The 27,671-nt window shown below is 50.5% G+C and overlaps 1 protein-coding gene across 3 annotated transcripts in view; it reads right to left on the minus strand.

Annotated features, from left to right (window-relative positions):
• The window catches only part of ACAD9 (acyl-CoA dehydrogenase family member 9), a 1,303,923-nt gene that overhangs the window by 938,564 nt on the left and 337,688 nt on the right, over nucleotides 1-27,671 (minus strand). For all 3 annotated transcript variants that reach the window (XM_069643962.1, XM_069643964.1, XM_069643963.1), the window contains exon 6: nucleotides 25,282-25,360. In XM_069643962.1, the coding sequence (XP_069500063.1) occupies nucleotides 25,282-25,360 (79 nt within the window). The remainder of the gene's footprint in view (nucleotides 1-25,281; nucleotides 25,361-27,671) is intronic.

A 27,671-nucleotide genomic window follows, 5' to 3' on the forward strand; every position in this document is an offset into this window, starting at 1 on the left:
CCCTCATCACCCCCTGAGTTCTGGGGGCAGGAGTCCTTTTCCAGATACCTCCGCGACCTGGCTTCTGCTTGGCCTTGAGGCTGGTCTCCCCGTTGTAATGTGCTCTATACTGGATTCCCAGAGGTCCCTTTTCGCCTCTGTTAAGTGAGGACCGATGTGCAGCCTGCGGACCGCGTTGTGTGGGAGACGTTCCCGTTGTACGTGGGCCTCCCGGTTGTGTTCGTATCGAGGGGCCTTTTATTGGGCCTTTTGTTGCCCTCTGCCACTCCTCCCTTAGGTTAAGGGGGCAGGGGGTCCGCTTTCTTTTGGGGGGGGCTTTTGTCCCACGGCCCGTGCCAGTTCCTGGGGTGTGACCTCTGTATAGGCTAGAGGGTGTTTCGGCGTCCTTCCAAGGGGTTGCTGTGCTCCCTCTGCTTCGGGGGAGCCATTTCTTATTGTGGGGGGAGGCGAGGGAAGCCCCCCTCACCCTCTTTATGGTGCCACTGAGTTGCTTTGGTGAGGTAGAGGGGTGGGGGGTCTCTCCCCTCCGTGGGTCTTTTTCTCCGTTAGGGGTGGTGGTACCCCTCCCCCCCACTTGTGCTCCCGTATTCCACAGCATTATCTCCCTCCAACAGCGGTCGCCTCAGGCCGTTACATAGGATTGTGGCTTAGCTTCTGGTGCGGTCCCCTTAGTCTGTGCCCCCGGGCCCATGTACCTGAGAGGGCTGCTGAGTGATCTTGTTTGTGGCGCTGTCCCGCTTCTTCCCGAGGCCCTGGGTTCTGTGTGTTTCTTCCCCCGACTCCGCGTTTGGGGGCGCCGACTTCCTACTCTTCTCCCCTGGTGTTTGGAGCGAGTTACCCTCGTCTCAGCTTCCACAGGCAGCCCGCGTTCTTGGTTGCCGCCTCTACGCTGGGGCGCTATCAGTGTGCCGGTCCGCTTTGCCAAGGACCTGCGGTACGCCCTGTCTCTCCCTGTTGCACGCCGAGTTCGCCCAGCGTCTGGGGGCTCCTCCTCTCGGGCCGCTCTATGGGAGCGATGTAGCCCGATGTCCCCGCTCTGCGTCTTCCTCTTCTTCGAGTACAAGTGTAGTAAAGCAGATTATGGATCAGATAAAGCCCAGAAAACATCTATGCACCTTCTACTCCAAGGGGAGATAGGGTGGGTGCATGTGAATCTAAGCAAATACAAGCATCAGAAATACAATTACGGTGAGTAATGTATCCCTTCTGAGGCTTGTGGAATCTGCTTGGATTACATGCTGTGCATAGATTAGTGAGCAGTGTTTGGAGAAGGTGGTGGGTTGTGAGAAGGTATTGTGGCAAATGGATGCTTTAGCACTGCTTGTCCCACCCGAGAATCTGCTTTAGAGTGTGTCATTGCAGTAGTGCAGAGTAAAATTGTGGACAGAGCTCCATGTAGCTGCTATGCAAATGGCATCCAGCGGAACGTTTGTAATAAAGGCCAAGGTAGCTCCTGTAGCTCGTGTGAAAAGCAGTGTTATTTAAAAAAAAAAAAAAAAAAAAAAAAATAGATGAACAAGTTACTTCTTACCGTGTAACGTTCTTTCGACGGGATGTTCCTCCGACGTATTCCTCATCTTAGATATATCCTTCCAGCTCTGCTGGCCTCGGAAAATTTTTTCTCCAGAGGGCGCTGCGCGTCGACGTCCCTCGAGTCGATGTCCTTCGACAGCCGCCGTATCGACGCTCAACGTCATCCTGCCTATAAAGGCCGCGCGCAGCGTCCGTTGCTCAGTTCCGTTTTGTAGCCCACAGTATTACTGTCTGGACTAGACTAATCACCCTGAAGGAGCGTAAGCTGCAACAACAAGGGAAGTAGAACTGCAGGGATGGATGGGAGGGTCGATGAGGAATACGTCGGAGGAACATCCCGTCGAAAGAACGTTACAAGGTAAGAAGTAACTTGTTCTTCGAAGGGATTGTGTCCTCCGACGTATTCCTCATCTTAGATAGGCTCCCATAGCAGTATTCTATATTCGGAGGAGGGAGTACTGACTTCACGCTGTCTTCTATTGATGAATAGAATGCAGTACAGCCCTTCCAAACCTAGTCTCTTGACTAGAGGAGGAATCCAGATTGTAAAAACGTGTAAAGGTATGGACAGACGACCATGTAGCGGTCGCACATATGTCTTTAACCGGCACGCCTCTTTTGAGGGCCGATGAAGCTGCAATACCTCTGGTCGAATGAGCCCTAAGGTTTTGAGGGGGCTCTTTCCCTGCCAGTTTATAACATTCCAGAATGGTTAGAATGATCCATCTGGAAATGGTCTTCTTAGTTATTGGTAACCCCAGCTTGTGAACTGCGTAACCTACAAACAGCTGGTCTGCCTGTCTTATCCTGGCTAGTCTACTAATGTAAAAACTTAAAACCCTCCTAGGGTCTAGTCTGTGTAACCTCTCTTCCTCTTTCCCCGGGTGAGGAGGAGGATAGAAAGATGGTAGGGTAATCTTCTGAGAGATATGGAATTCAGAAACTACCTTTGGGAGGAAATTAGGCTTCACTTGCAGGACAACTTTGCCTTTGTGAAAGATTGTATGAGGGGGTTTACAAGAAAGAGCTTGTAATTCGCTCACCCTTCTAGCAGATGTAAGTGCTATTAATAAAACAGTTTTAAGGGTAAGGAATCTTAACGAACAAGAATGGAGAGGTTCGAAAGGTGTACCCATCAGGAAAGTTAGTACTAAGTTTAAATCCCATAGGGGAACTTGGAATGGTCTTGGGGGATAAACATTGGTTAACCCCTTTAGAAACTGTATTACCAAGGGTAATTTGAAATAGGATGGTTCTTCCGCAGTACGCTTAAAGATAGATAGCGCTGCGAGATAGCCCTTAATGGTGCCAACTTGAAGGCCTGAATTTGCCAAATATAGTAGGAAGGACAAAACCATTGGTGTACCACATGAAAATGGGTCGATATTCTGTTCTCTACACCAGCTGCAAAATCTGTTCCAACGGCAGCGGTATAAAGACTTTGTTGCTGGCCTCCTTGCCGAAAGCAACACCTCCATAACATCATCAGGGAGGTCCCAATCCTTGTACCTCAGCCGTTCAGAAGCCAAGTGTGAAGGTTGAGGGTTTTGATGTCTGGATGGAGAACCTGACCTCCCTTCTGTGAGAGTAGGTTCTCTCTGAGAGGAAGTCGAATTGGAGGGCAGATGGACAAGTCTAGAAGGTCCGGGTACCATGTTCTCCTGGCCCAATCCGGGGCAATTAGGATCATGGTTCGCCGGAATCTTCTCAACCTCCTAATCATTTGAGGAATGACAGGGACCGGTGGGAACGCGTACAGAAGCGGAAACTCCCAGTCCACTATGAACGCGTCTCCCAGAGCTCCTCTCGGAGGAAATTCCCTTGAGCAGAACAGGTCGCATTTCCCGTTTAGGCTGGTGGCGAACAGATCTACCTGAGGGGTTCCCCAAAGGGCGAAGATCTCTTGAAGGACTTCCTGAGCTAGCTCCCACTCGTGGGAGACTGTGTTCTGCCTGCTCAGAGCATCCGCTGTCAAGTTCTTCTCTCCGGCTAGGTGAACTGCCGAAAGAGAGATTCCTTCTTGGATTGCCCAAAACCAGAGCTGCATCGCCTCTCTGCACAGGGGTAGTGATCCTACGCCTCCTCTTTTGTTGAGGTAATGCATGGCCACCGTGTTGTCCGTCATTATCAGGACGTTCTTCCCTTGTACAGCTGGCAGGAAAGCCTTCAACGCAAGTCTGATGGCTCTCAGCTCTAACAGGTTGATGTGTAGTCTGGACTCCGATGGAGACCAACGACCGCTGATGGTCAAGTCGTTGGCGTGGGCTCCCCACCCCGTGAGTGAGGCATCCGTGACTACTGTTATCTCCGGCCAGGGTTGTCAAAACTGTTCTCCTTTCAGAATGTTCTCCTGACAGGCCCACCACTGAAGGTCTCGAGCCACCCTGCCGGGAACCTGAAGAAGATCTGTCATTCTCCCTGAGAATTGTGACCACTGAGTCCTCAGTGCCCACTGGAGGGATCTCGTTCTCAGGCGAGCCTCTGGCACAAGGAAAATGCAGGATGCCATGAGGCCTAGCAACCTCAAAAAGTCGAAGGCTGGGAGACGTTGGGCATGTTGGAACTTGGTAACCATCTGTAGAATATCTTGAGCCCTCACCTCTGGTGGCGAGGCTTTTCCCAGGGAAGTGCCCAGGATCGCTCCTATGAACTGGAGTCTCTGCGATGGTATCATTTGAGACTTCTTTAAATTGAGGGAGAAGCCTAGTTTGTGAAGGGAGTAGCACACGTGATTTAGCTGGATCTGAGCTTGCTCCGGAGAAGCAGCCCTGATCAGCCAATCGTCCAGGTAGGGGTAGAAGTGAATCCCTTCCCTCCTTAGACTTGCAGCCACTACCGACATTAACTTGGTGAAGACCCTCGGGGCGGAGGTCAGCCCAAATGGCAGTACTCGAAATTGATAGTGAGAGTTGCCAATTGCGAACCTCAGGTATTTCCTGTGTTTGAGATGGATAGGCATATGGAAATAAGCGTCCTGAAGGTCCAGAGATACCAACCAGTCCTGAAACTGAAGGGCCTGGAGGATCTGAGAAAGAGTGACCATCTTGAATTTGACTTTCCTGAGGAATTTGTTCAATTCTCGCAAGTCCAAGATGGGTCTCAGTCCTCCGTCTTTCTTCGGAATGAGAAAGTAAGGGGAGTACCAGCCCTTGTTCCTCTCCGCTACAGGTACCGGTTCTATGGCACCTTTCTCTAGCAGGTCCAACATTTCCTGCAAGAGGAGCGGATCTGGAGCTTTCTGAGAGCTGATCCCCGGTGGATGACTCTGAGGTATACGTAGGAAAGGCAGGCAGTAACCTTGGGCGACTGTTTCCAATGCCCAAGCATCTGACGTGATAGCCTGCCATACCGTCAGATGTTGAGTCAACCTGCCTCCTACAGGTGTCCTGTGAGGGGAGTCCTCAGAGTGGTTTTGGGGCGGCTGATGCAGATGCCGATGGTAAAGAGGCACCTGCTGTTGCTGCGGCTTTAGAATATCTACCCCGTCCACCTCGGGTAGTTCTTCTTTGACCCCTTTGAGCCGGTCGTCCTCTACCTCTTCCGAATGCGGAGTAGAAGCGAAAGGACTTGCCCCTTGCAGAGGTTCCTGTGGGACGAAAAGGAGTCTGACGGATTGCAGCTCCTAGGGATTTTGCTGCTGCTTTTGAAGTTTGCAGTTTCTCTAAACTGTCATCCGCCTTTTTCCCGAACAAAGAAGAGCCATCGAATGGCATGTTCAAGAGCCTGGCTTGCACATCTGGGGCAAAACCCGACTTTCTCAACCAAGCGAACCTCCTGGTTGATGTACTTGCCGCCATTGCTCTGCTGATACTGTCAGCCGAATCAATGCCCGTCTGGAGGGATTCGCACATAGCGTCTTTACCGTCCTGTATAATATTCAGGAACGCATCCCTTTCTTCTCCCTCCGGGATGCAGTCAGCCGCTGTAGAAGCACACTCCCAAAGTGTATGGCTGAACCTAGCAAGGGTGCACGTAGCACTAACCGACTTTAACGCCATACTACATGCTGAAAAAACTTTCTTTGCCATAGCATCATATTTTTTATCGTCCCTGTCCTGTGGGACTGTAGGATAAGCCGTCTTGACATCGGTAGAGGATGCTGCTTGTACCACCAGACTTTCTGGGGATGGATGTTTAGACAAAAACTCTGGGTCTGTGGAAGATACCCTGTACTTTGCAGACAGTTTTTTATTTACTGCTGGTATTACATCTGGGGTTTCCCAGTTTGTCATGATCTTTCTCTGAAGAGCTTTATGAAAGGGCACCACCGGATCCTCTTGTGGGCCTTTGTCAAGAATATCCGTGAGGTCATCTTGTTGGAAAGATTGTGAAGGTGCAGACCACCCCATGAACTCTGTAATCCTAGCCATTAAGGCTCGGTAGGGGGTTTCAGCATGCTCCCCCGGTTCTGGCTTAGCAAAATCCACCTCAGGGGAAGTGTCTAACCCACTTGCCTCATGTAAAGAATCATGAAGATCCTTTAATCTGCGCTCTTCAGAGGAAAATTCCTCTCTAACTGGGGTTACAGGTCCCTGTAACTCAAATGTGTCTTGTTCAGACAAATCACCCTCTTCTAAAATTGAGGATATAGTTCTCAATTGTTCTGAACTCATAAAGGGAGTAAATCCCATTTCCAAGGCAGAGGGTGCCGAACTTGTCATTATTGGCCTCGAAAACGTCGATGTCGTCGACGCCGACGTCGAAGGCTTCGAGCGTGGCGTCGAAAACAGAGGTGGAGGCCTCGAGGACCTCGACAGAATTGGAATTCTACTCGACAATATCGAAGCCATCGACGTCGAGGGCCTGGGGATCGTCACTGGATGTGTGGTCACCGTGACTTTTATCGGCGTCAACGCCGGTGTCGAGGCCGGCGTCGAGTCGACAGACCCGTGTGTCGAAGGTCCCTTCGACAACGGCGTCGAAGACATCGACGGAATCTTCGTCGACGGCGTCGACGGAACCTTCGAGGAAGGTTTGGCGGTCATAGTCCTACTCGAGGGTTCGAGACGCGCTCGAGAGGTTTCTTTCGCCGGGTACTGCGACTCGCGGCGTTTTTGACCTTCGGGTCTTTCGACCAGAGCATCGCTCTCGGCAGTCTTCGAGGGGGTCGAGGCCGCTTTCTCGAAGACGCTCATCATATTTTTTCTGAATTCCTCCCATTCAGCCCGGGAACTATGTTTCGTGGGGCAAGGGATTCTTTTTGGCGAAACAGAGGAAGAGGAAGACGGAGAAGGGGATCTTCGACGTCTCCTCTTCAAGTGCTTCGATCTCGAGGATTGATGAGACCCACTCCGAGACCTGGAGCGCGAATGGCGACGAGGAGACGAATGTCTCGACTTCGTCAACGAAGAAGAAGCTTTAAAAGTCTTACCTTTCTCCAGCTTCCCCCTACGCTCCTTCAGGGCCTTAGCTGTCATGGACATACAGTCCTCGCACTCCGAACAATGGTGTTCGGCTCCCAAGCACCACAGACAATTTCTGTGAGGATCGGTCAACGACATCTTTTTCCCACAATCTCGACATTTTTTGAAGCCGGATCGAGGAGTTGTCGGTTCCGACGAGGAAGCCATCGAGTACGGATCGAATAACTCGAGGTAAATAGGATTATCTGACTAAGAACTGAGCAACGGTATTCTGAGGCACCGAGTAGCGCGGAAAAACGGAACTGAGCAACGGACGCTGCGCGCGGCCTTTATAGGCAGGATGACGTCGAGCGTCGATACGGCGGCTGTCGAAGGACATCGACTCGAGGGACGTCGACGCGCAGCGCCCTCTAGAGAAAACATTTTCCGAGGCCAGCAGAGCTGGAAGGATATATCTAAGATGAGGAATACGTCGGAGGACACAATCCCTTCGAAGTATGCATCTGACTATCCATCTGGAGGTGGCGTTTCTGTAAATGCTGTCTCCTTCCCTGCCTGGAGCTATGGAGACAAACAGTTGGTCTGTTTTCCTTAGCGGTCTGCCCTGGTTTACATAGTAAAGGACCGGCCTCCTTACATCTGGTGTATGGAGTTTTTCAGCTGAGCTTGATGGATTATGGAAGAAAGCTGGTAATTCAATGGCTTGAATGACAGTGAACTTCGAAATTAACTTATGTGAAAACCTAGGGTGTGTTCTGAATACCAATTTATCTTTGTGGATAAAAGAAAGGGTTTTGCACTGACAAAGCTTGCAGTTCAAAGACTCTCCTTATGGAGGTGATTGCTACCAGAAAAGCGGTCTTCTATATGAGGTGTTTAAGGCTGGACTTATGCATAGGCTCAAAAGTGGGGGGATCCATGAGCTTTGCAAGTACTACATGTAGGTTCTACCCCAGCGATGGGTTTGAAATAGGAGGGTGGAGTCTTTTTGCTCCCTCCACGAATGCCTTAATGACTGGGATTTTTTACCAGGACACCTTACTTTGAGAAGTGGTGTACGCGGAAAAAGCCGCTAGGTGAACTTTGATCGAGTTAAGTACTAGCCCTGAGTCTTGTAAGTGAAGCATGTAATAAATAATGTGTGATGGAGTACATTCTATTGGGTTATTTGTTTTCACTGGCACCATAATACAAATCTCTTCCACTTGTTAATGTAACAGTGTCTAGTGTTTAGTTTACGTTCCTCCTTGAGGATTTCCATACATCTTGGAGGAAGATTTAAGTGGCTAAACTCTATGATATCAGGAGCTAGGCTGCCAAGTTCATAGACTGAGTTTGAGGGTGTAATGTTGTCCCCCCGTGCTGTGTATGCATGTTGAAGGGGCATGGGAGTTTGATTGGCCCGCACATCGTCAGTTTGCGCAGATGTGGATACCAAGGTTGTCTCGCCTACATAGGAGCAACTAGGATTAATGTCACTTGTTCTTTGTGTATCTTGTTCACCACTTTGCTAATCAGAGGAGTTTTGGGAAAAGCCTAGGCAAATTTCCCTGACCAGTTCATCTACAGGGCATTCCCCTTGGACCCGTGTTGGGGAAACCTGGATGCGAAGTCTGGGCAGTGTTTGATTTGTTGCAAACAAGTCTAGAGCGGGGTTAACCCGATTGTGTGAAGAGCCAGTCTATGATATCTTTGTTGAGTTGCCACTCGTGCACTTCTGGTAGAGGATCTTTGCTTACTGAGTCCGCTACAGAATTGCGTTCCCCTGGAAAATGTTGCGATGTTAGGAAAATGCCCTGCTTGAATGCCCACTTCCAGATTGTTTGTGCTAGCCTGGACAGACTTGGAGAGTGTGTGCCCCCCTGCTTGTTTATGTAAAACATGGCAGTGGTGCGGTCTGTGAGTATTTGTACTGTCTGATGGGACAGGTGGGCTTGGAAGGCTTGTAGAACCTTGAGCACTGCTAGAAGTTCCGGAAGGTTGATGTGATTCTGGGCTATGATTTGAGTCCACTGAACATGCGCTGTGAGATGAAGGTAATGGGGTCCCCACCCGGTGAGTGGGGAGTCTGTTGTGACGAATGCTTGCACTGAAGGGTTGTGAAATGGTTTCCCCTTTAACAGGTTTTTCTTTGTTCACCAGGGCAGAGCTTGTACTAGGGTTAGCGAAACTACCACTAGATCTTCCCCTGACCACGTGCCCGAGACCACTGTTTTCCCAACCACTCTTGCATCAGACGCATGCGCAATCATGCGTGTGGGACCAGGTAAATGCATGATGCCATCATCCCAAGCAAGCGCATTGCTTTGCGTACGGTTGTCTGGCAACCGGCTAGATATTGAGGTATTTGCAGCAGTATGTTTGCGACTCTTCTTTGCCGGAAAGACTAGACCCTCTTCTGTTTTTATGACAGCTCTCAGGAACTGTTTGCTTTTGTTTGGTACACGGTTTGACATGATTGATTGAGAAACCCAAATGAAAACGTTGATCGATTGTTCTTTGGGTATTTTGCTTGCAAATTTGAGGGTTCTCCCGTGATCAGCCAGTTGTACAGGTAAGGGTGCACTGGGATCGACTCCCTGCGTAGATGCGCTGCCACTACCGCCAGTAGCTTGGTGAATACCCTTGAGGCGCAGGTTATGCTGAAGGGTAGCACCTTGAATTGGTAGTGCTGGTTTGCTATTTTGAAATGCAAGAATCTTCTGTGCGCTGGGAACATTGAAATATGAAAGTATGCATCTTTCATATCCAAGGTTTCTACGTAGTCCCTCCGATTTAGAAGTGGGATTACTTCCTGTAGCGTTGTCATGTGGAATTTCTGTGGCTTGACATAGGTGTTTGCAGGATGCAGGTCGAAGGCAGGGCCCATTGTAAGGTCTTTTTTTGGTACAAGGAAGTACATTAAATAAATACCCTCGTTTACCTGGTTCACCGGGATGATTTATACGGCATCCTTTAAGAGCAGCACCTTCGCCTCTTCCAACAAGATACGTTGTTCTTCCTGGGAGGTGTTCCTTTGTCTTGGTGGGTGGTTGGTTGGTTGTTATCAGTTCTATACAATAACCGCCCACCACAGTTGAAAGTAACCACTTGTCCGAGGTGATTCCCTCCCATACGTGGGTATAGTATGGCATGCAGCCTCCTTCTAGAGTGGCATGGGAGGGAACCTGTAGCGGATGGTCACTGCTTGGGGGCGGTTGAGCCACCTCTGGAGGAGGAGGAGGATCTACCCCTACTTCAAGACCTTATTTGGCCTCTTTGAACCCCCTGTTGAGAGGACTGTCCCTGTGACGAACCCCAGGACGAGCTTTGACCTGGATTGTAACCTGATGCTCGTTGAGAGTTTTGCCCTCTAAAACAGCAAAAATTATAACCCCCCCTTTGTCCGGAGGGTTTGTTGGTGAGCTGCCCTAATGATTTAAGGGTGTCATATTAATCTTTCGCGCTCTTTAGAGCGTCCTCCACTGCTTTACCAAACAAAACGTTGGGTTTGATGGGCATATTAAGGGTTGCCTGGGTTTCAAGCTTGAAGCATGGTGTTGATCAGCATGCTCTCTGCTATGATTCTTCCTGCACTGTCTGCTGCATCCAAGTTCTGCTTGAGGATGCAGTTTGCTAATTGCTTACCCTCTGCAATTGAGAGTGACAGCAGTGTTTTACGGGGCGCTGGAACCGTTGCTATTGGTTCTGCAATGTCATCCCACCTGTGACAGTTGTAACTAGCTAATAGAGCTGTGTTATTAACAATTTTAGTTTGGTAGGCTGCAGAAGAGGCCATATTTCTTCCAAAGATGTAAATCCTTTTACTCTCATTATCAGGAGGGTTTTTCGGAAGTGGCCAGATGGGTTCCTGCGTTCTTTCTAGTAGTTACCACTTAAGAGTCTGGTTTTACCTGTGCCCTGAAGCATGGAGGATATGAGGGGGTTGGTCTGAATACTTTCTCAATGCACGGGTTGACTGCCTGTGTTAAATTAGGAGTAAGCAGAGAGGGTTGGATGTGTCTCTGTACTGATTGTAGTAGGGGGATAAATTGGGTTGCTGACTTCTTATCCCCTAGAATGTCTTCAACAAAGTCCTTATCGACTTGTGTGTCGATTTTGAAATGCTCTGCCACCCTTAGGAGCAGGTCATTATATTGTATTTGGTTAACCACTTGTGAGTCTGAATGATCTGGTGACTGAATGAAGTAGACATCCTCCTAGTCAAAATATTAGTTGACATCACCCATGTCCCTTTGGTCGTCTGCGTAAGTTCCAGGGTCCTGGGGGTCTTGCATGGTGTAACAATAAGCATGCTGCCCTAAATCCTGCTGCGAGGTGGAGGCTTGTGTGAAGTCTCTGAAGACTCTTTTGGCTTTAGACTAGGTAACTGTTGCCCCGCTCTGAGTAGTTAGTGGCCCGCTGTGTGGTGCACCCTGAAGGTTTTGCAAGACCTCGGGGTGGTCATCAAAAAAATAGCTAGAGAGGACATACGCCTCATGACTTTATCAATTTGATCTGCTGTCCATTGTGATGAACTTGGAATTACCGGGGGAACAGGGCAGTGGGGGGTTGGTCCTGGTGTAGGGGCTCTATAATGGTGCACAAGCACCGGAATAGTGCCCTCTCCCTGGGTCATAGTCCTTGAAATAGTACCCTCTCCTTGGGTCTTAGAAGACTTATGGTTTTTCGGTGTCTGGCTTTTGTGTCTGGGATGTGTTTTTTGGTGAAGTCTTCGAAGAGTCCTTCGATGCGTCTTTCGACGGTCGGGGTTGACATGGGAGGGGGGCGTCGACAATGCTCCATCGTCAGCGTGTGAGGATTTTGTAGCTTTAGACACAGTGTCAAAAAGAGACTGGGTGTTTCGGGGACCTGTTGTGTGGCAACCGCGATAGCCCAGAGGACAGGGAAATTTCGGACCTCCCTCTTGATGCCGTGTGAGGCTTTCTGGCCTGCGTCGTGGTCGACCTTTGACTGTGGGAGGTGTGCTTTGTGTGGAGCGACTTGGTCGTGCTGGTTCCGCTGGGTGTCGTACCCATAGCAGAACCGCCGGCCTGCCGTTTCGGGTCAGGGGCTTTTGCACGCGGGTATCCAACAGATCCCCATTGCCCCATCGCCCTCAGCGTCACTGCAGATGTCGATGATGCTGTCGCTGGAGGCTCAATCGACGTCCATGGCGGCCTAGGCCTGCATGGCATGGTGGGCCCAGTGTTGTGTTTTGCGGTCCTTGAGTATTTTGGATCTGAACAGTTTGTACGACTTGCATTGTCCTTCGCTGTGATCCCTTGGGAGACAGAGATTGCACACCCAGTGCAAGTCTTTCCAGGGGAATTTCCTATTACAGGAAGGGCAAAACTTAAAGGGTGTATTCTCCATTATGTATGGGGAAGACAGCCTGGCGAAATAAGTGGGCGGAGAGGGGAATATGCATTCTCTTAATGAGACTAAAGAATGAACCACCCCCCCATTCTCCGAAGTGTGAGGGCCAAGGCCTGCTGCAGCCTTTTGAGGCTGTGGCAAAGGGTGTTGAGACGAGTTGTTGTAGTCCTTGATGCCGTCGCTGAAGATCGTGTGGTAGACGGATATCGAAAGGACAGAAAGAAAATACTAAGTTTAACTTTTCAAGCAATGGCAATATCCAAGAAGGAACTTCACAATATGCGACAGACTATGATGGCGGGAAAAAACGATCTGAGGGACTTTGAAACGTGAAGCACCATGTGTACAGTAGACGTCACACTAGGGATAGTATTACTGGTATGCCCTGTAGATGTCCCTTTTTTTCGAGTTGCGAAAACAATTGTAATACTCTGCAGCTTCCACTAGATGTCGGCCTATGCATAGCATGTGGATCTTGGCAGATTCCACAGGCCTCAGAAGAACAAGTTACTTTCTTACCTGGTAACGTTCTTTCGATGGGATGGTCCGACGACGTATTCCATATCTATGACATGTAATCACCACAGCTGTGCTGCTTCGGAAACTTTTTTCAGCGTCTGCGTCCTGCGTCGATGAAGTCGATGCGCCGTCGTCGAGGGCGGCCTCCGACGTCCAACGTCATCCGATGTGAAGTAGGACGCACGACGCCCGTAGCCTCAGTTGTAGTTTTTTCCCCCAGAACGTGTGACACTAGTCAACTGCCAGTCTGACACAAAGCCTTGCGGAACGTAAGCTGCAATCGCAAAAGAAATTCTGCAGCGGGGAAGGCAGGGCGGGAGCGATATGGAATACGTCGTCGGACCATCCCATCGAAAGAACGTTACCAGGTAAGAAAGTAACTTGTTCTTCGAGGGGATTGGGTCCTCCAACCGAATTCCATATCTATGACAGACTCCCAAATCAGTACCAAAGCAAGGGGGAGGGAAAGAATTTAGAATCAAAATTTAGAATAGCCAATCAAATAGCAGAGCAAAGGACCGCCTTGCCAAAGGCCAGATCCTGTGCTCGGATGGAATCGAGGGAATAGTGACATACAAATGTATGTACTGAAGCCCAGGTGGCTGCATCACAGATGTTGCGAATAGGAACACCCCTCTGCAGGGCAGTAGACGCAGCCATACCCCTGGTAGAATGGGCCCGCAAGCCAGCCGGTGGGTCCTTACCCGCCAAGCGGTAGCACTCCGAGATGGCCAAAATAATCCAGCGAGACAAAGTCTGTTTCGTCACAGCTTGCCCCAAACGCTTTCCAGCGTAACCAATAAAGAGTTGATCGTCCACTCTGACCCGGGACATGCGTGAAACATAAAAGCTTAAAGCTCTACTAGGATCAAGCCTATGGAGCCTCTCCTCTTCCTTACCAGGATGCGGAGGAGGATAGAATGCCGGAAGAACAACCTTCTGGGCCAAATGAAATTCCGTCACTACCTTCGGAAGAAAAGAAGGACGAACTCTAAGGACAACCCTGTCCTTGTGAAATACAGTGAAGGGTGGCTTAACTGAAAGTGCCTGTAACTCACTCACTCTGCGAGCGGAAGTAACCGCAACTAAAAACAGTTTTCAGAGTTAACAGCCTCAAAGGGCAAGAATGTAAAGGCTCAAACGGAGCACCCATAAGAAACTTAAGAACAAGGTTTAAATCCCAACCGGGCACCAGGAAAGGTGACGGAGGGAACACATTAGTGAGCCCTTTCAGAAACTGTGAAATTAAAGGGATTTTAAAGTAAGAACACTCTTCAGATGAGCGCTTAAAGATGGACAGCGCCGCCAGGTAACCTTTAATGGTACCCACTTGCAAGCCCCTGTGGGCCAAAGAAAGTAAAAAGGACAGAACCATGGGGATGTCGCATGCAAAAGGATCCACATTCTGAACTCTGCACCAGTTGCAGAACTTACGCCAACGGTACAGAGACTTTGTTGCTGGCCTTCGGGCCGAAAGCAACACCTCCATCACGTCTTCAGGGAGGTCCCAATCCCTATACCTCAACCTTTCAGAAGCCAAGCGTGAAGGTTGAGGGATCTGACCTCTGGATGGAGAACCTGACCCCCCTCCCGTGAGAGCAGATCGTCTCGGTAGGGAAGACGACGCGGAGGGCAGATGGACAAGTCGAGAAGGTCCGGGTACCACGTCCTCCGAGCCCACGCCGGAGCAATGAGGATCATCCGGGAACCGAACTTCCGTAACCTCCCCAGCAGTTGCGGGATGACGGGGACTGGAGGAAACGCGTACAGCAGCGGGAATGACCACTCCACCACGAACGCGTCTCCTAAGGCTCCTTTTGGAGGAAATTCCCGCGAGCAAAACCTTTCGCACTTCCGGTTGACACTGGAGGCGAAGAGATCCACTTGAGGGGTCCCCCAAAGGGCGAAGATCTCCAGGAGACTCTCCTGAGCCAACTCCCACTCGTGAGAGATCGTGCTCTGCCTGCTCAGAGCGTCCGCCGTCACGTTTTCGTCTCCGGCCAGATGAACTGCCGAGATCGAAACTTCGTGCTGGATGGCCCAGAACTCGAGCTGCATCGCCTCCTTGCACAGAGGAAGTGACCCTGCCCCCCCCCTTTTTGTTGAGGTAGTGCATGGCCACTGTGTTGTCCGTCAGGATCAGGACACTCTTTCCTCGCACAGTCGGCAGAAAAGCCTTCAGGGCTAGCCTGACGGCCCTCAGCTCCAACAGATTGATATGGAGTCTGGACTCCGACGGAGACCAACGACCGCTGACTGTCAGCCCGTTGGCATGAGCTCCCCAACCCGTGAGTGATGCATCCGTCACGATCATCACCTCCGGCCAGGGAAGCCAAAATGGAGCCCCCTTCATCAAGTTGCCTTCGACGGCCCACCACAGAAGGTCCCGGGCGACCGAGGGCGGCACCTGAACCGGGTCCGACATCCTGCCGGAGAACTGCGACCATTGCGTCTTGAGCGCCCACTGCAAAGATCTCATCCGCAGGCGAGCCTCTGGCACCAGAAGAATGCAGGATGCCATGAGACCGAGCAACCTCAAGAACTCGAACGCTGGGAGCGTCTGGGCATGCTGAAACTTGTGCACCATCTGCTGAATGTGAAGAGCCCTCACCTGGGGAGGAAAACACTGCCCCAGGGAAGTGTTGAGCACTGCTCCGATGTAGTGGAGCCGCTGTGTTGGCGTCAAATGGGACTTCTTTAAATTGAGGGAGAAGCCCAGCCTGTGAAGGGAGTGGCAGGTGACAGACAGATGATCCAGGACTTGCTCGGGAGAGCTCCCCCTGATCAACCAATTGTCTAGGTAGGGGTAGACGTGAATCCCCCCTTGCCTGCCGCCACCACCACCATGAGCTTGGTGAAAACCCTCGGGCGGAGGTCAATCCGAACGGCAGGACCCGAAACTGAAAGTGCGAGTCGCCAACCGCGAACCTCAGGTACTTCTTGTGCTTGGGATGGATCGGCACATGGAAGTAAGCATCCTTGAGGTCGAGTGACACCAACCAGTCCTGAAGCTGAAGGGCCTGGAGGACTTGAGAGAGAGAGTAACCATCTTGAACTTGTCCTTCCTGAGGAGTTTGTTCAAACCGCGCAAGTCCATGATGGGTCTCAATCCCCCCGTCTTTCTTCGAAATCAAAAAATAAGGGGAATACCATCCCTTGTTCCTCTCCGCTACAGGCACCAGTTCTATGGCGCCTTTCTCCAGCAGGGCTTGAATTTCCTGCGCAAGGAGCGGATCTGGACTCTGCAAAGAGAGGTTCCCCAGTGGATTGTCGCGAGGCCTGTGCCGAAAGGGAAGACAGTAGCCGTGGGTTATGATCTCCAGAACCCACACATCTGAAGTAATGGCTTGCCACTCTACAAGATGCTGCGCCAGCCTTCCCCCAACCGGCGAACCATGGGACATGGCCTCATGATTGAATGGGAGCGGCTGCGGCGTTACCTGAGGGCAAAGAGGCAACTGCCCGAGCGGCCTTGGCACCCCGGGTACCCTGTCGTCCACCTCTGGTACCCCTGCGTTGGCCTCTTTGACTGCCAGCTCCTCTCGCTTTACTGAAGGAGTAATAGCGAAAGGAACCACCCCTCCACTGCTGTCCCCTAGGACGAAAAGGCGGAGGTTGGCGAACGGCAGCGCCCAACGACTTCGCTGCAGCTTTTGAGGTCTGCAACCTCTCAAGGTTCTCGTCAGCCTTGCTGCCAAAAAGGTGTTCACCGTCAAAGGGCATGTTGAGGAGCCGGGACTGCACATCAGGAGCAAACCCCGACTTCCGCAACCAGGCAAACCTGCGTATTACGGTGCTCGCCGCCATGGACCTACTGACGCATTCAGCTAAGTCCAAACCCGACTGAACAGACTCACACATGGCATCCTTACCATCCTGGACCATAGCAAGGAAACCATCCCGTTCGTCCCCTTCGGGAATATGTTCAGCCGCTAATGCAACACAGTTTCACAGAGTGTGTGTGAAACGAGACAAGGCACAAATGGAGTTGGCCGCCTGAAGTGCCATACCACCAGAAGAAAACACTTTCTTCGCCCAGCCATCAAAACGTTTGTCGTCCCTATCAGGAGGGATGGTAGGGTACGACGCCTGCTTTGCCGGGGCCGTGGCCGCCTGCACCACCAAACTCTCCGGAGTGGGGTGCCTGGTCAAGTAGCAGGGGTCGCTACTGGCTGGACGGTATTTTCATGACAAGGATCTGCCCACCGCCGGGAGACTCTCCGGAGCAGTCCAAGCCGCCGCCACCCTTCTCTGTAAATCCATATGGAACGGCAGTACCGGATCAGTTGGGGGACCAACATCAAGGATGTCCGTCAGATCATCCTGCACAAACTCCCCTGGGGGAGCAGACCATCCCAAGTACTCAGAAACCCTAGCCACAAGGCGCCGGTACGATGAATCGGCATAAGAGCCAGGCTCAGGCCTACAAAACTCCACCTCCGGAGAGGTGTCCAGTCCACTGGCATCATGCAGTGACTGTCTCAAATCGTCAAACTGACTATGGCCCGAGACAATTGCATCTGGAACCTGACTAGGAACCAGGCCATCAGAATCCTCATCCGCCTCTGAAATATAGTCCAGGTGGCGAAAAGAAGGCACCCGAGAGTGCTTGCTCTTAACCAGAGCCTTCCTAGGGGGTTCTCCCGTGCCACGGGGTACCTCCGACACGAAAGGCGTCGATGGCGTCGAGCGAATCGGCACCGAGAGAACCGGCATCGGCGCCGAGAGGATCGGCGTTGAGGAAATCGGCGTCGATGTCAGATGCAGCACCTCCAGCATCGGCGGCGTCAACACAGCCCTCAAAGCCAGAGCCCCGAGCGTGTCCCTCGACGACTTCCTCGGAGCCGGAGCCTCGAGAAAGCCTGTCGACGCCCTCGACGCCTCAGACGTCGATGTCTTCCTCGAAGACCTCACAGGTGCATGCGGTCTCGAACACGACGAGGACCGGGACCTGGAACGGGTACGTCGAGAACGAGTCTCCTTGTCCGAACGGGACCTCTCCCGTGACTCGTGCCGACCACTCTTGCGAGCGGTGTCTCTCGACCTCTCACGGCCGACCCCACTTGGGGGCGCGGACGGCTTAGTGCCCTGCGACTCAAGAATCGCCAGCATTTTCTTCCCGAAGGAAGCCCATTCCTCCGGCGTCGCACGGCTGGTGGGGTAAGCGACGTGCCGGGCAGAGTCCTCCGAAGAGGCGACGTGCCGGGCAGAGTCCTCCGAAGAGGACCTGGAAGACGACCAGTGTCGGCGCTTCCAAGAATGCCTCGAAGAGGCTGAGGAGTGGCGAGACCGACTCCTAGAAGGAGACCCACGAGACTTCCGACGATGACGCGGAGAGTCACCTCTCGAATCATCCGTCGAAAGCCCCGCAGACTTCGATTTCCTGGGCTTGGACACCGGACCTACCAACAACTTCTTACGTTCGCGTAAGGCTTTGGACGTGAGCGACTGGCAGTCGATACAGTCATCCGTGTCGTGGGCCTCCCCGAGGCACCAGAGGCAGGCGTTGTGCGAGTCCGTCACCGACATCTTGGACCCACACTCCCCGCACTTCTTGAAACCCGGACGCGGGGTCGAAGATGAAGTAGAAGACATCTTCACACGAAGGATTTTCACAAAACGAACAGGTTCGAAGTACCGAGAAGAACAGAACTCCAAAGAGTCAAGGCGTTAACCGAGATTCACGAAGCAACACGTTCGCGGAAAAAACGGAACTGAGGCTACGGGCGTCGTGCGTCCTACTTATCACATCGGATGACGTCGGACGTTGGAGGAGGCCCTCGACGACGGCGCATCAACGTCATCGACGCAGGACGCAGACGCCGAAAAAAGTTTCCGAAGCAGCACAGCTGTGGTGATTACATGTCATAGATATGGAATACGTCGGAGGACCCAATCCCCTCGAAATATATATATATGATACATTACTCACCGTAATCCTAATTTCTGATGTTTGTATCTGCTTAGATTCACATGCTGTGCATAGGCCGACATCTAGTGGAAGCTGCGGAGTATTACAGTTTGTTTTCTGAAACTCGAAAATTGGGTGTCGACACAGGGCGTGCCAGTAATACTATCCTTAGTGTGACGCACACTGTACCCATGATCCCTCACGTGTCTAGGACCCTCAGATTGTATTTTTCCTGACATGAGGTAGCATGAGGAGTAGTGCGAGTACAGATGATCCAAGCAGACAGAAGATAGATAAGATAAGACTACAAGCATCCATGCGCCTTCTCTCAGAGGGGAGGAAGGGTGGGTCGCATGTGAATCTAAGCAGATACAAGCATCAGAAATACTATTACGGTGAGTAATGTATCCCTTCTGAGGCTTGTGGAATCTGCTTAGATCACATGCTGTGCATAGATTAGCGAGCAGTGTTATAAGGAGGTGGGATTTGAGAAGGGTCATGAGCAAATAAATGTCTTAGAACTGCTTGTCCCACTTGAGTATCTGTCTTGGAATGGGTGTCAATGCAGTAGTGCTGAGTAAAAGTGTGAATAGAGCTCCAAGTAGCTGCTTTGCAAATGGTGTCAAGGGGAACATTTGCAATGAAAGCCAGAGTGGCCCCAATGCCTCTTGTCGAGTGGGCTCTGGGCGTAAAAGGCAATGTTTTGTCAGAAAGAGAGTAACACAACTGGATACAGTTGACAATCCACTTGGAGATGGCACCCTTAGAGACGCGATCTCCCTCTTTGCCTGTGGCTACGGAGACAAACAGTTGATCTGTTTTCCTAAGCGGTCTGGTCTTGTTTACGTAGTAAAGGACCGCCCTACGCACATCTAGGGTGTGTAGTTTAACCTCAGCCGAGCTTTGTGGGTTTTGGAAGAAAGCCAAAAGCTCGATGAACTGGTTTACATGGAATTTAGAAATAAACTTAGGTGAGAACCTAGGGTCTGTCCGTAAAACCAGCTTATCCTTATGAATAGTAAAGAAAGGATCCTGCACTGACAGAGCCTGAATTTCACTGACCCTTCTTATGGATGTAATGGCTACTAAGAAGGCAGTCTTATAGGTCAGGTGTTTGAGACTTGCCTTATGCATGGGCTCGAATGGAGGGCCCATGAGTTTAGATAGCACCACGTTCAGGTCCCATCCTGGTGGTGGGTTAGATATAGGAGGATGAAGTCTCTTTACTCCCTCCATGAAGGCTTTAACCACGACACCTTGCTATGTGAGGTGGCGTACGCTGCCAGTGCTGCCAGGTGTACCTTTAGTGAGTTGAAAACCAACCCTGCGTCCAGCAGGTGGAGCATGTATGTCACGATTGTGGAAGGAGTGCAATCAACTGGGTTGATTTGTTTATAATGGCACCAGATAACGAATCTCCTCCATTTGTCGAAGTAGCAATGCCTTGTGTTCGGTTTCCTGGACTCTTTTAGGATGTCCATACACCTCTGTGGTAAATTGAGATGTCCAAACTCTATGAGCTCAGGAGCCATGCTGCTAGGTTCATGGAGTTGGGTTGAGGATGCACCTTCTGACCTTGGTGCTGGGACAAAAGGTTGTACCAGCCCAGGAGTTTGATGGGATCGCACACCGAGAGTCTGCGTAGGTGTGGGAACCACGGTTGTCTCGCCCACATGGGAGCAACTAGGACGAGCGTCATCGACTCTCTGTTCATCTTGTTCACCACCTTCCTGATGAGGAGTTGGTGGAAAAGCATACGCAAACATCCCTGACCAGTTCATCCACAGGGCGTTCCCCATGGAGTCTGGTTGGGGAAACCTGGATGCGAATCCTGGGCACTGTTTGTTTTCGCTTGTGGCGAATAGGTCTATAGTGGGGAAACCCCACTGAGAGAAGAGATCTTCTACGATATCTCTGTGTAGACACCATTCGTGTTCCTCCGGAAGGGGATCTCTGCTTAAAGCGTCCGCTAGAGAATTGAGTTCCCCTGGAACATGTTGAGATGACAGAAAGATGTTCCGTCTGAGTGCCCATATCCAAATTTTCTGGGCAAGTCTGGACAGATTTGGTGAACAAGTCCCTCCTTGCTTGTTCAGGTAGAACATGGCTGTCGTGCTGTCCGTCCGGATCTGCACCGACAGGTTCAATAGGTGGGGCTTGAACGCTTGAAGTGCTCTGAAAACTGCCAGAAGCTCTAGGAGGTTGATGTGATTCTTGGCCACTGTTAAAGACCAGAGACCCTGAGCTGTGTGGTGGAGATGGTGAGCTCCCCATCCTGTCAGGCATGCGTCCGTAGTGACTACCGCCTGTATCTCGGTATCGTAAAAGGGTTTCCCCTTGGATAGATTGTCTCTTGTCCACCAGTGGAGGCTTTGTACAAGTGTTGGCGAAACGACCACTAGATCGTCCCACTGACCACTTGCCTGAGACCACCGTTTTGCCAACCATTCTTATATGGGACGCATGCGCAGGCGGGCGTGGGGGACCAGGTAAATACATGACGCCATCATGCCCAGCAAACGCATTGCTTTGCGTAATGTTATCTGGCGACCGGTTTGATATTGCGGAATTTTCAGTAGTATATTCCGAATTCTTTCCTCTGAAGGAAAAGCCAACCCCTCTTGAGTATTTAGAACAGCTCCTAGGAACTGCTTGGAGGTGTTGGGCAACAGACTTGATTTTTTCTCGTTTATGGAGAAGCCCAATTCGAAGGAGGTCGATAGTTCTTTGAATGTTTGTCCTGCAAATTACTGGGGTCTCCCCCGTGATGAGCCAGTCGTCCAGATAAGGGTACACTGGGATTGCCTCCCTGCGTAGGTGTGCCGCCGCCAACGCCAGTACCTTGGTGAATACCCTTTGAGCCGAGGCTATCCCGAAGGGCAGTACCTTGAACTGGTAGTGCTGACTGTCCACCTTGAAGCGCAGATATTTTCTGTGCGCTGGGAACATGGAAATATGAAAATGGGCATCTTTCATATCCAATGTTGCCATGTAATCCCCTTTTTTAGGAGGGGAATTACCTCTTGGAGAGTAGTCATGCGAAATGTTTGGGACTTGACATACTTGTTTGCAGGCCGTAAATCCAATACTGGGCGCATTGTCAAAACTTTTTTTGGCACAAGGAAGTAAGTTGCATAAATACCCTTGTTTACCTGGTGTCCCGGGACGAGTTATATCGCGTCCTTTGCGAGAAGAATTTCTTCGAGTAGTATCTTCTGGTGGTCTAAGGAGTGTATTCTTTGTGATGGAGGGTGGTTTCGGGGACACTCTAGGAGTTCTATGCAGTATCCTGCGGACACTGTGGACAGCACCCATCTGTCTGATGTGATCCCTTCCCAAGATTGGGTGAAGATGGAAATGTGTCCCCCTACTGGGGATGCGTGAGAAGGGACCCTGAACGGAGCGTCACTGTTTTGGTGGAGGCGTGCCCCCTCCTTTATTGGGACTGCCTCTACCCCTACCACAACCTCTTTTGTTACCCCTGCCATAACTCTGGGTAGACTGCTGGTTAGAGTTCCACGTAGTACCCTGGCCTTGGCAATAGTTAGAGCCTCTTTGGGAGTTTTGTCCGCGAGGCCGACGAAAATTGCCATTCCCTCTCTGGTTAGGGGGTTTGTTAGTTAGTTGCACTAGGGACTTGAGTGTCTCGTATTCGTCCTTGGCATTCTTTAGCGCGTCCTCGACCGCCTTTCCAAACAATAGATCCAGCTCCACCGGCTTATCTATCAATGATGCTTGGGTCTCAGCCTTGAAACCAGACTGTCGTAGCCAAGCATGCCTCTTGATGACCGTGCTTTCAGCAATTAATCTGCCGGCGTTATCCGCGGCATCAAAGGTTGATTTTAAAATGCAACCTGATGCGGCTCTCCCCTCGGCCGAAACTCGTGCCAATTGGCTTTTCAAGGGTTCTGGGGCAGAGTCTATAAGAGCCGCGACTTCTTCACACTGATGGCAGTTGTAACTAGCCAGCAGGGTGGTGGAGTTTGCAATCCTTGCCTGGTAAGCGGAAGCGGAGGCTACTTTCCTGCCCAAGCCATAAATCTTCTTGCTCTCCTTGTCGGGGGGAGCTTCGGACGATGACAAGGGTGTTCCGCCCTCTTACGGGTGTTTGTAACAACCAGGGAGTCCGGTTTGAGATGTCCCCTTATGTATAGTGGGTCAGATTGGGCTGTCCTGAAAAGCTTTTCAATTCTGGGGTTTACTGCCCTAGTGAGATTGGGGTTAACAAGGGAAGGGTCTATCCTCCTTTGTATTGACTTAAGGATAGGGATGGCCGGAGCAGCAGGTCTCCTTTCTCCCACCAGTTCTTCTGCAAAGTCCCTCTCTTCCTGAGCACCTTGGGTGTCAATGTGGAAGTGCTGTGCCGCTCTGGACAGGACCTCATTCAGGAGAGGTTGGTTGTCGACCGGGGAGTCGGTAACCGCGGGCTCTTTCTCTACTGGGGAATCTACCCTGTATGTGTCTGGGTCGTCCTCCTCCTCCTCCTCCTCCTCCTCCTCCTCCTCCTCCTCCTCCTCCTCTTGGTCCTCATCATCCCCGTAATAGCCTGTCCCCGTTTGTTCTTCGAACATGCCCACTTCTGGATCCTCAATAAAGGATGGATCTTCCTGGTATTGAGAATAGGGCTGTGTATAGAAGGGGTTTGAAGATCGAGTTGGTGCTTCACCCCGGGACTTCCGGCTTGGGGGTATTGGATCCTTCGAGCCTGAGGGAGTTGACCGTTTTGGTGTATAAGAGAGAAAGTGTTCCGGGTTCTTGGCATAGAAATCTGCCAATGATGACATCCTTGACATTACTCTGTCTATGTCCTCACTGGACCATTCCTTTGAACTGGGAATAACTTTTTCCTGGAGTGTTTTCCCTGTTTTATCCTGACTAGACCTACCGGTCTGAACAGGGGTCTTAGGGACAACACTAAGATTGAAATTTGTCCTGGCTAGACCTACTGGTCTGAACAGGGGCCTTAAGGACAGGGGTCTGAGACTTGTCCGTCTGTTTAGGTGGAGTAGACTGTAGTTTAGGAGTGGAAGTAGGCTGGGACTGCTTACTTCGTTGTTTTCCCCCCTCCCCGTGGGTGGAAGAGTGCTTCCCTGACTTTTGGGCCCTATCAGAGCTTTTCGATGCCTGGCGTCGAAATTCGGGGGTAGAGTGCCTGTCTCTGGAGAGTGTAAGGGATTCGGTAGCAGCCTTGCGGCTGCCTGCAGACGTCGACTCCTGGAGTGCGGCTTGGGGGTAGAGGTCGGCGTCGTCCTCCGACGACCGAGCCTCGGTCACTAAGGGGAGCGAGGCACTTTTAGCAACAGTGGAGGGTTGCTTGGTGCCATGAGGCGATCTCGAACGCGAACGCCCAGAGGACACCGTGCCTCTTGCCGAGAACTCGACGTGCGCGTCGAGTCTCGGTTGGACTTCTGTTTGCTGGAAGTGGTGTGGGTAGCGCTCGTGTCGCCGGGGGTCTTCCCCATAGCTGCCCTGCCGGACAACATTCCGAGGTCGGGGACTTGCGCTTGGCTGTCCATCGACGCCATATTGCCCTCGCCGTCCGAAAGTACGGCGTCGCTACCATCGCTGAAGGCACCCTCCGCGGCCATGGCCTCTTGTCGCCTGGCGTGGTGGGCCCAACGCTTTGTCGAACGGCCCTTAAGGGTCTTTGTTTTAAACCGACTGCACGCTCTGCAATTCGCCTCGGGGTGGTCCCTCGGCAAGCAGAGGTTACACGTGGCGTGTCTGTCAACCCAAGGATACTTGCGGTTGCACCTGGGGCAAAATTGAAAGGGGGTACCCTCCATACGCACCCTATGGCAGCGGGCTGGGAGTGTAGGAATATAAGTAATGTACCTATATTAAACAGAGTGTAGGATATGTGCCACCCCCCACTCTCCCTACTTGTAGGGCCGAGTCCAGAGGACTTCCGAGGCCCGGGCCGAGGCCAGAGACCTTCCGAGGCGCAAATCCGTTGCTGTAGTCCGACTGTTGAATTTTCTCCGATCCGGCGTCGAGTGTCGATGTTCGGAGACTCGACGTAGAGGTGGAATAAATGGGGAAATATATAACAATATTAGCAAAATCTGACTAAGTCAGGGAACTCCGCTCAGTGCTTCCGACCAGCATGGCGGAAAAAAACAATCTGAGGGTCCTAGACGCGTGAGGGATCATGGGTACAGTGGACGTCACACTAGGGATAGTATTACTGGCACGCCCTGTGTCGACGCCCAATTTTCGAGTTTCGAAAAACAAGCTGTAATACTCTGCAGCTTCCACTAGATGTCGGCCTATGCACAGCATGTGATCTAAGCAGAATCCACAAGCCTCAGAAATGTATATAAATATATATATATATATATAAAGTAGTAAGTAAACACTTTTAAACAAGCTACCTTAGAAGTAAAAAGCAAAGACTTCAAAATGGAACATCAGACGTCTTGAGGGCATTAAACTACAAACACATGGGAACCTTCACACAGTACTGTTTCTCAACTGTGCTGAAAACATTTATATAGTCATTAAAGAATGAAAAGGAACATTTATATTTATAAAACTAACTTTCTTGTGCAGTGGCATTGGGTAACAATTGTGAGGTGTTAAGGATCCAGACTTTACCTTGGAGCCATTTAGTATGAAGTGTGATCCATCTTCACTGACAGTAGCTCTGCTCTGAATAGATGCAGCATCACTTCCACTGAAAAGTATAAAGGGATGTAGAGATTATGATTACAAACACTGGTAGAAGCCATTGTGTAGTGCCACTCATAGGTGAAATGGCAGTATATGGTTATATACAGTTCAGGCAACATTTCTTCACAAACATTCCCAATATACTTTATAAACCGATCAAAATAATGATCTGTTTATAACATCCTCCTTTTAAAATACATGTGAATTATAAAAGGTCTGAACTTACAAAACCTAAAAGATGGCACAATGTCTGAATTTATTTAATGGTGTTTCGCAAACGCTCTATTCCGTTAATAGTTGGTGTGCCAAGTGGAGGAGGGCATGGTGCAGGGAGGAAGCCACCTTGGGGATGCAAGATGCCTCTTTGTTACTTTATCATAATAGGGCTTAATTGCTAAGCAATTTGATGTGTACACATGGCCTCCCCAGATCCCGTGTCTCCAGGCTCCCCTCTTGCAGACCCCACCCTTGCAATCCACATAAGTGTGTCTCCCTTCAGCAGTGTACCGGCCTTTTCTGCACGCCTCATGCCCATCCATCCCCCCTCCATTATCAATGGCAGTTCGCACCTTTGGCCGTGCCCTCCCAAAGGGGCTGGCAGGGTGGGAACAGCCAAGGTGCCAAACTCCATGTACACTTCAAAAGGTATCTTCCGGAACAGGGGCCATTGTACACATAGCCTCCCCAGACCCTGTGTCTCCAGGCTCCCAGACCCCGCCAGAAACAGGTCATATATTCACATACACACCCACTTTTTTAATCCTTTAAAAACCCCTTGATATTTATCCGGAGAACATCTCCGAGCACTGGAAGTCAACTCTTGATCGTACTACCTGTTCTCCTGCTACTAACTCCCATGCTTGCTGAATCCAATTGTTTGTTAGTCAAGGTAAGGGCAGGTCACCTATTAACTTCACTATATTCATCTCTTTCTGATCTCAAAATGTTCTATCTATTTTGACCTAATGTACCCAGTAGTGTAATGTTAATTCATCTCAATGACTTTACCATTGTCTAATGTTTCAAGTGTTCTGATCTCGATATGTAGCAAATTTCATCAGTGTCAATTGTAATAGAATCACATCTTTCTTGGACCATGTCTATAGGCATGTTTCCTTTTGATGCATGAAAGTACATTCAACAGATGAGTAACACGTTACGATTTGCGTCACATCAATCAATTCTGTATGATAGTTCGCTCAGTGAATATTCGACTACGCTACACAGGTTTTGCTTCTTTGACCAAAACCAACATTGCATAGAAAACTGTGATATAATTCCATCAATATAATGCATTCAGTTGTAATTATTCATACTTTCTTTATACAGCTCATACAGATTTTTCAAGAATGCCTGCTTGTATGGTTTTGGGTTGCCATTCTAGGAGCCATGTCAAAAGTCGGGGCACAATCCTGCATACGTCCCAAAGGATATTGATTTCATAAGAAGATGGGTTCGATATTGTGGTTTTGCGGTGGACGAGATTGAAAGTACAGCCCAGGCTGACTTGGGAGACTTGAAGGCCAATCGATTCTGCTTCTGCAGCCTGCACTTTACAGATATCAAGGCATAAAATAAGCGGTATTGCATTGCAATTTGCGATACAATACTGCTGTTTTGCTGTATATTTAATCATGTCGCACCAACTGCGGTATGATTTCTGAGCTCATTAAAAAGAAAATAAATAAATAGTGCCTAACCTCTGCCTCTCAGTGAGTCTGTGCACAGCATGCACTGCAGGCGAGGCAGAAGCACCCGGGCTGGGCTAAAAACATTGTATCAATGTTATGAGCCCAGCCCGGATGCAACGTCATCACGTAAGAGGAGGATCTCAGCCCCCCTCTCACACTAGGGGAGGTTTGGGTGGGGGAGCCAGTGTCGTATGATATCCTGGTAACTTGTGGGAGGCAGAATTCAGCAATCTTCGGAGCCACGCTCACCCAGTGGTCTGCCCTCAGAGCTACCAGGTGGGCGTGGTTTCAGGGCCTTCACTCTGTCATGAGAAGCCAAATATCATACTGTATGGTATAATATACGGCTTCCCATGTTGGGGGTTCCCACCGTGTGTCGTCGAGAAGGGCACGCAACAGTATGCGGCTACACTACAGTGGGAGAGTGATATGGGGTGTGAACCAACACGGCTTTCCCCACAGCAGGATCTCGGAACTACTTAGCATTCGCTCAGTTGCACATTTGCACATAGACTCATCAGCATGTTATTATTTTAAACGGTATGAAGACTAAAGTCAAAATAAGGAAAGCTGTACTGTGACAGCAGATGGGGCGCTTAAACATTTTTTCTGGCATAATTAACC

Source organism: Ambystoma mexicanum, chromosome 2p (assembly GCF_040938575.1).
Source record: "Ambystoma mexicanum isolate Mex_15411 chromosome 2p, UKY_AmexF1_1, whole genome shotgun sequence".
Taxonomy (NCBI): Eukaryota; Metazoa; Chordata; class Amphibia; order Caudata; family Ambystomatidae; genus Ambystoma; species Ambystoma mexicanum.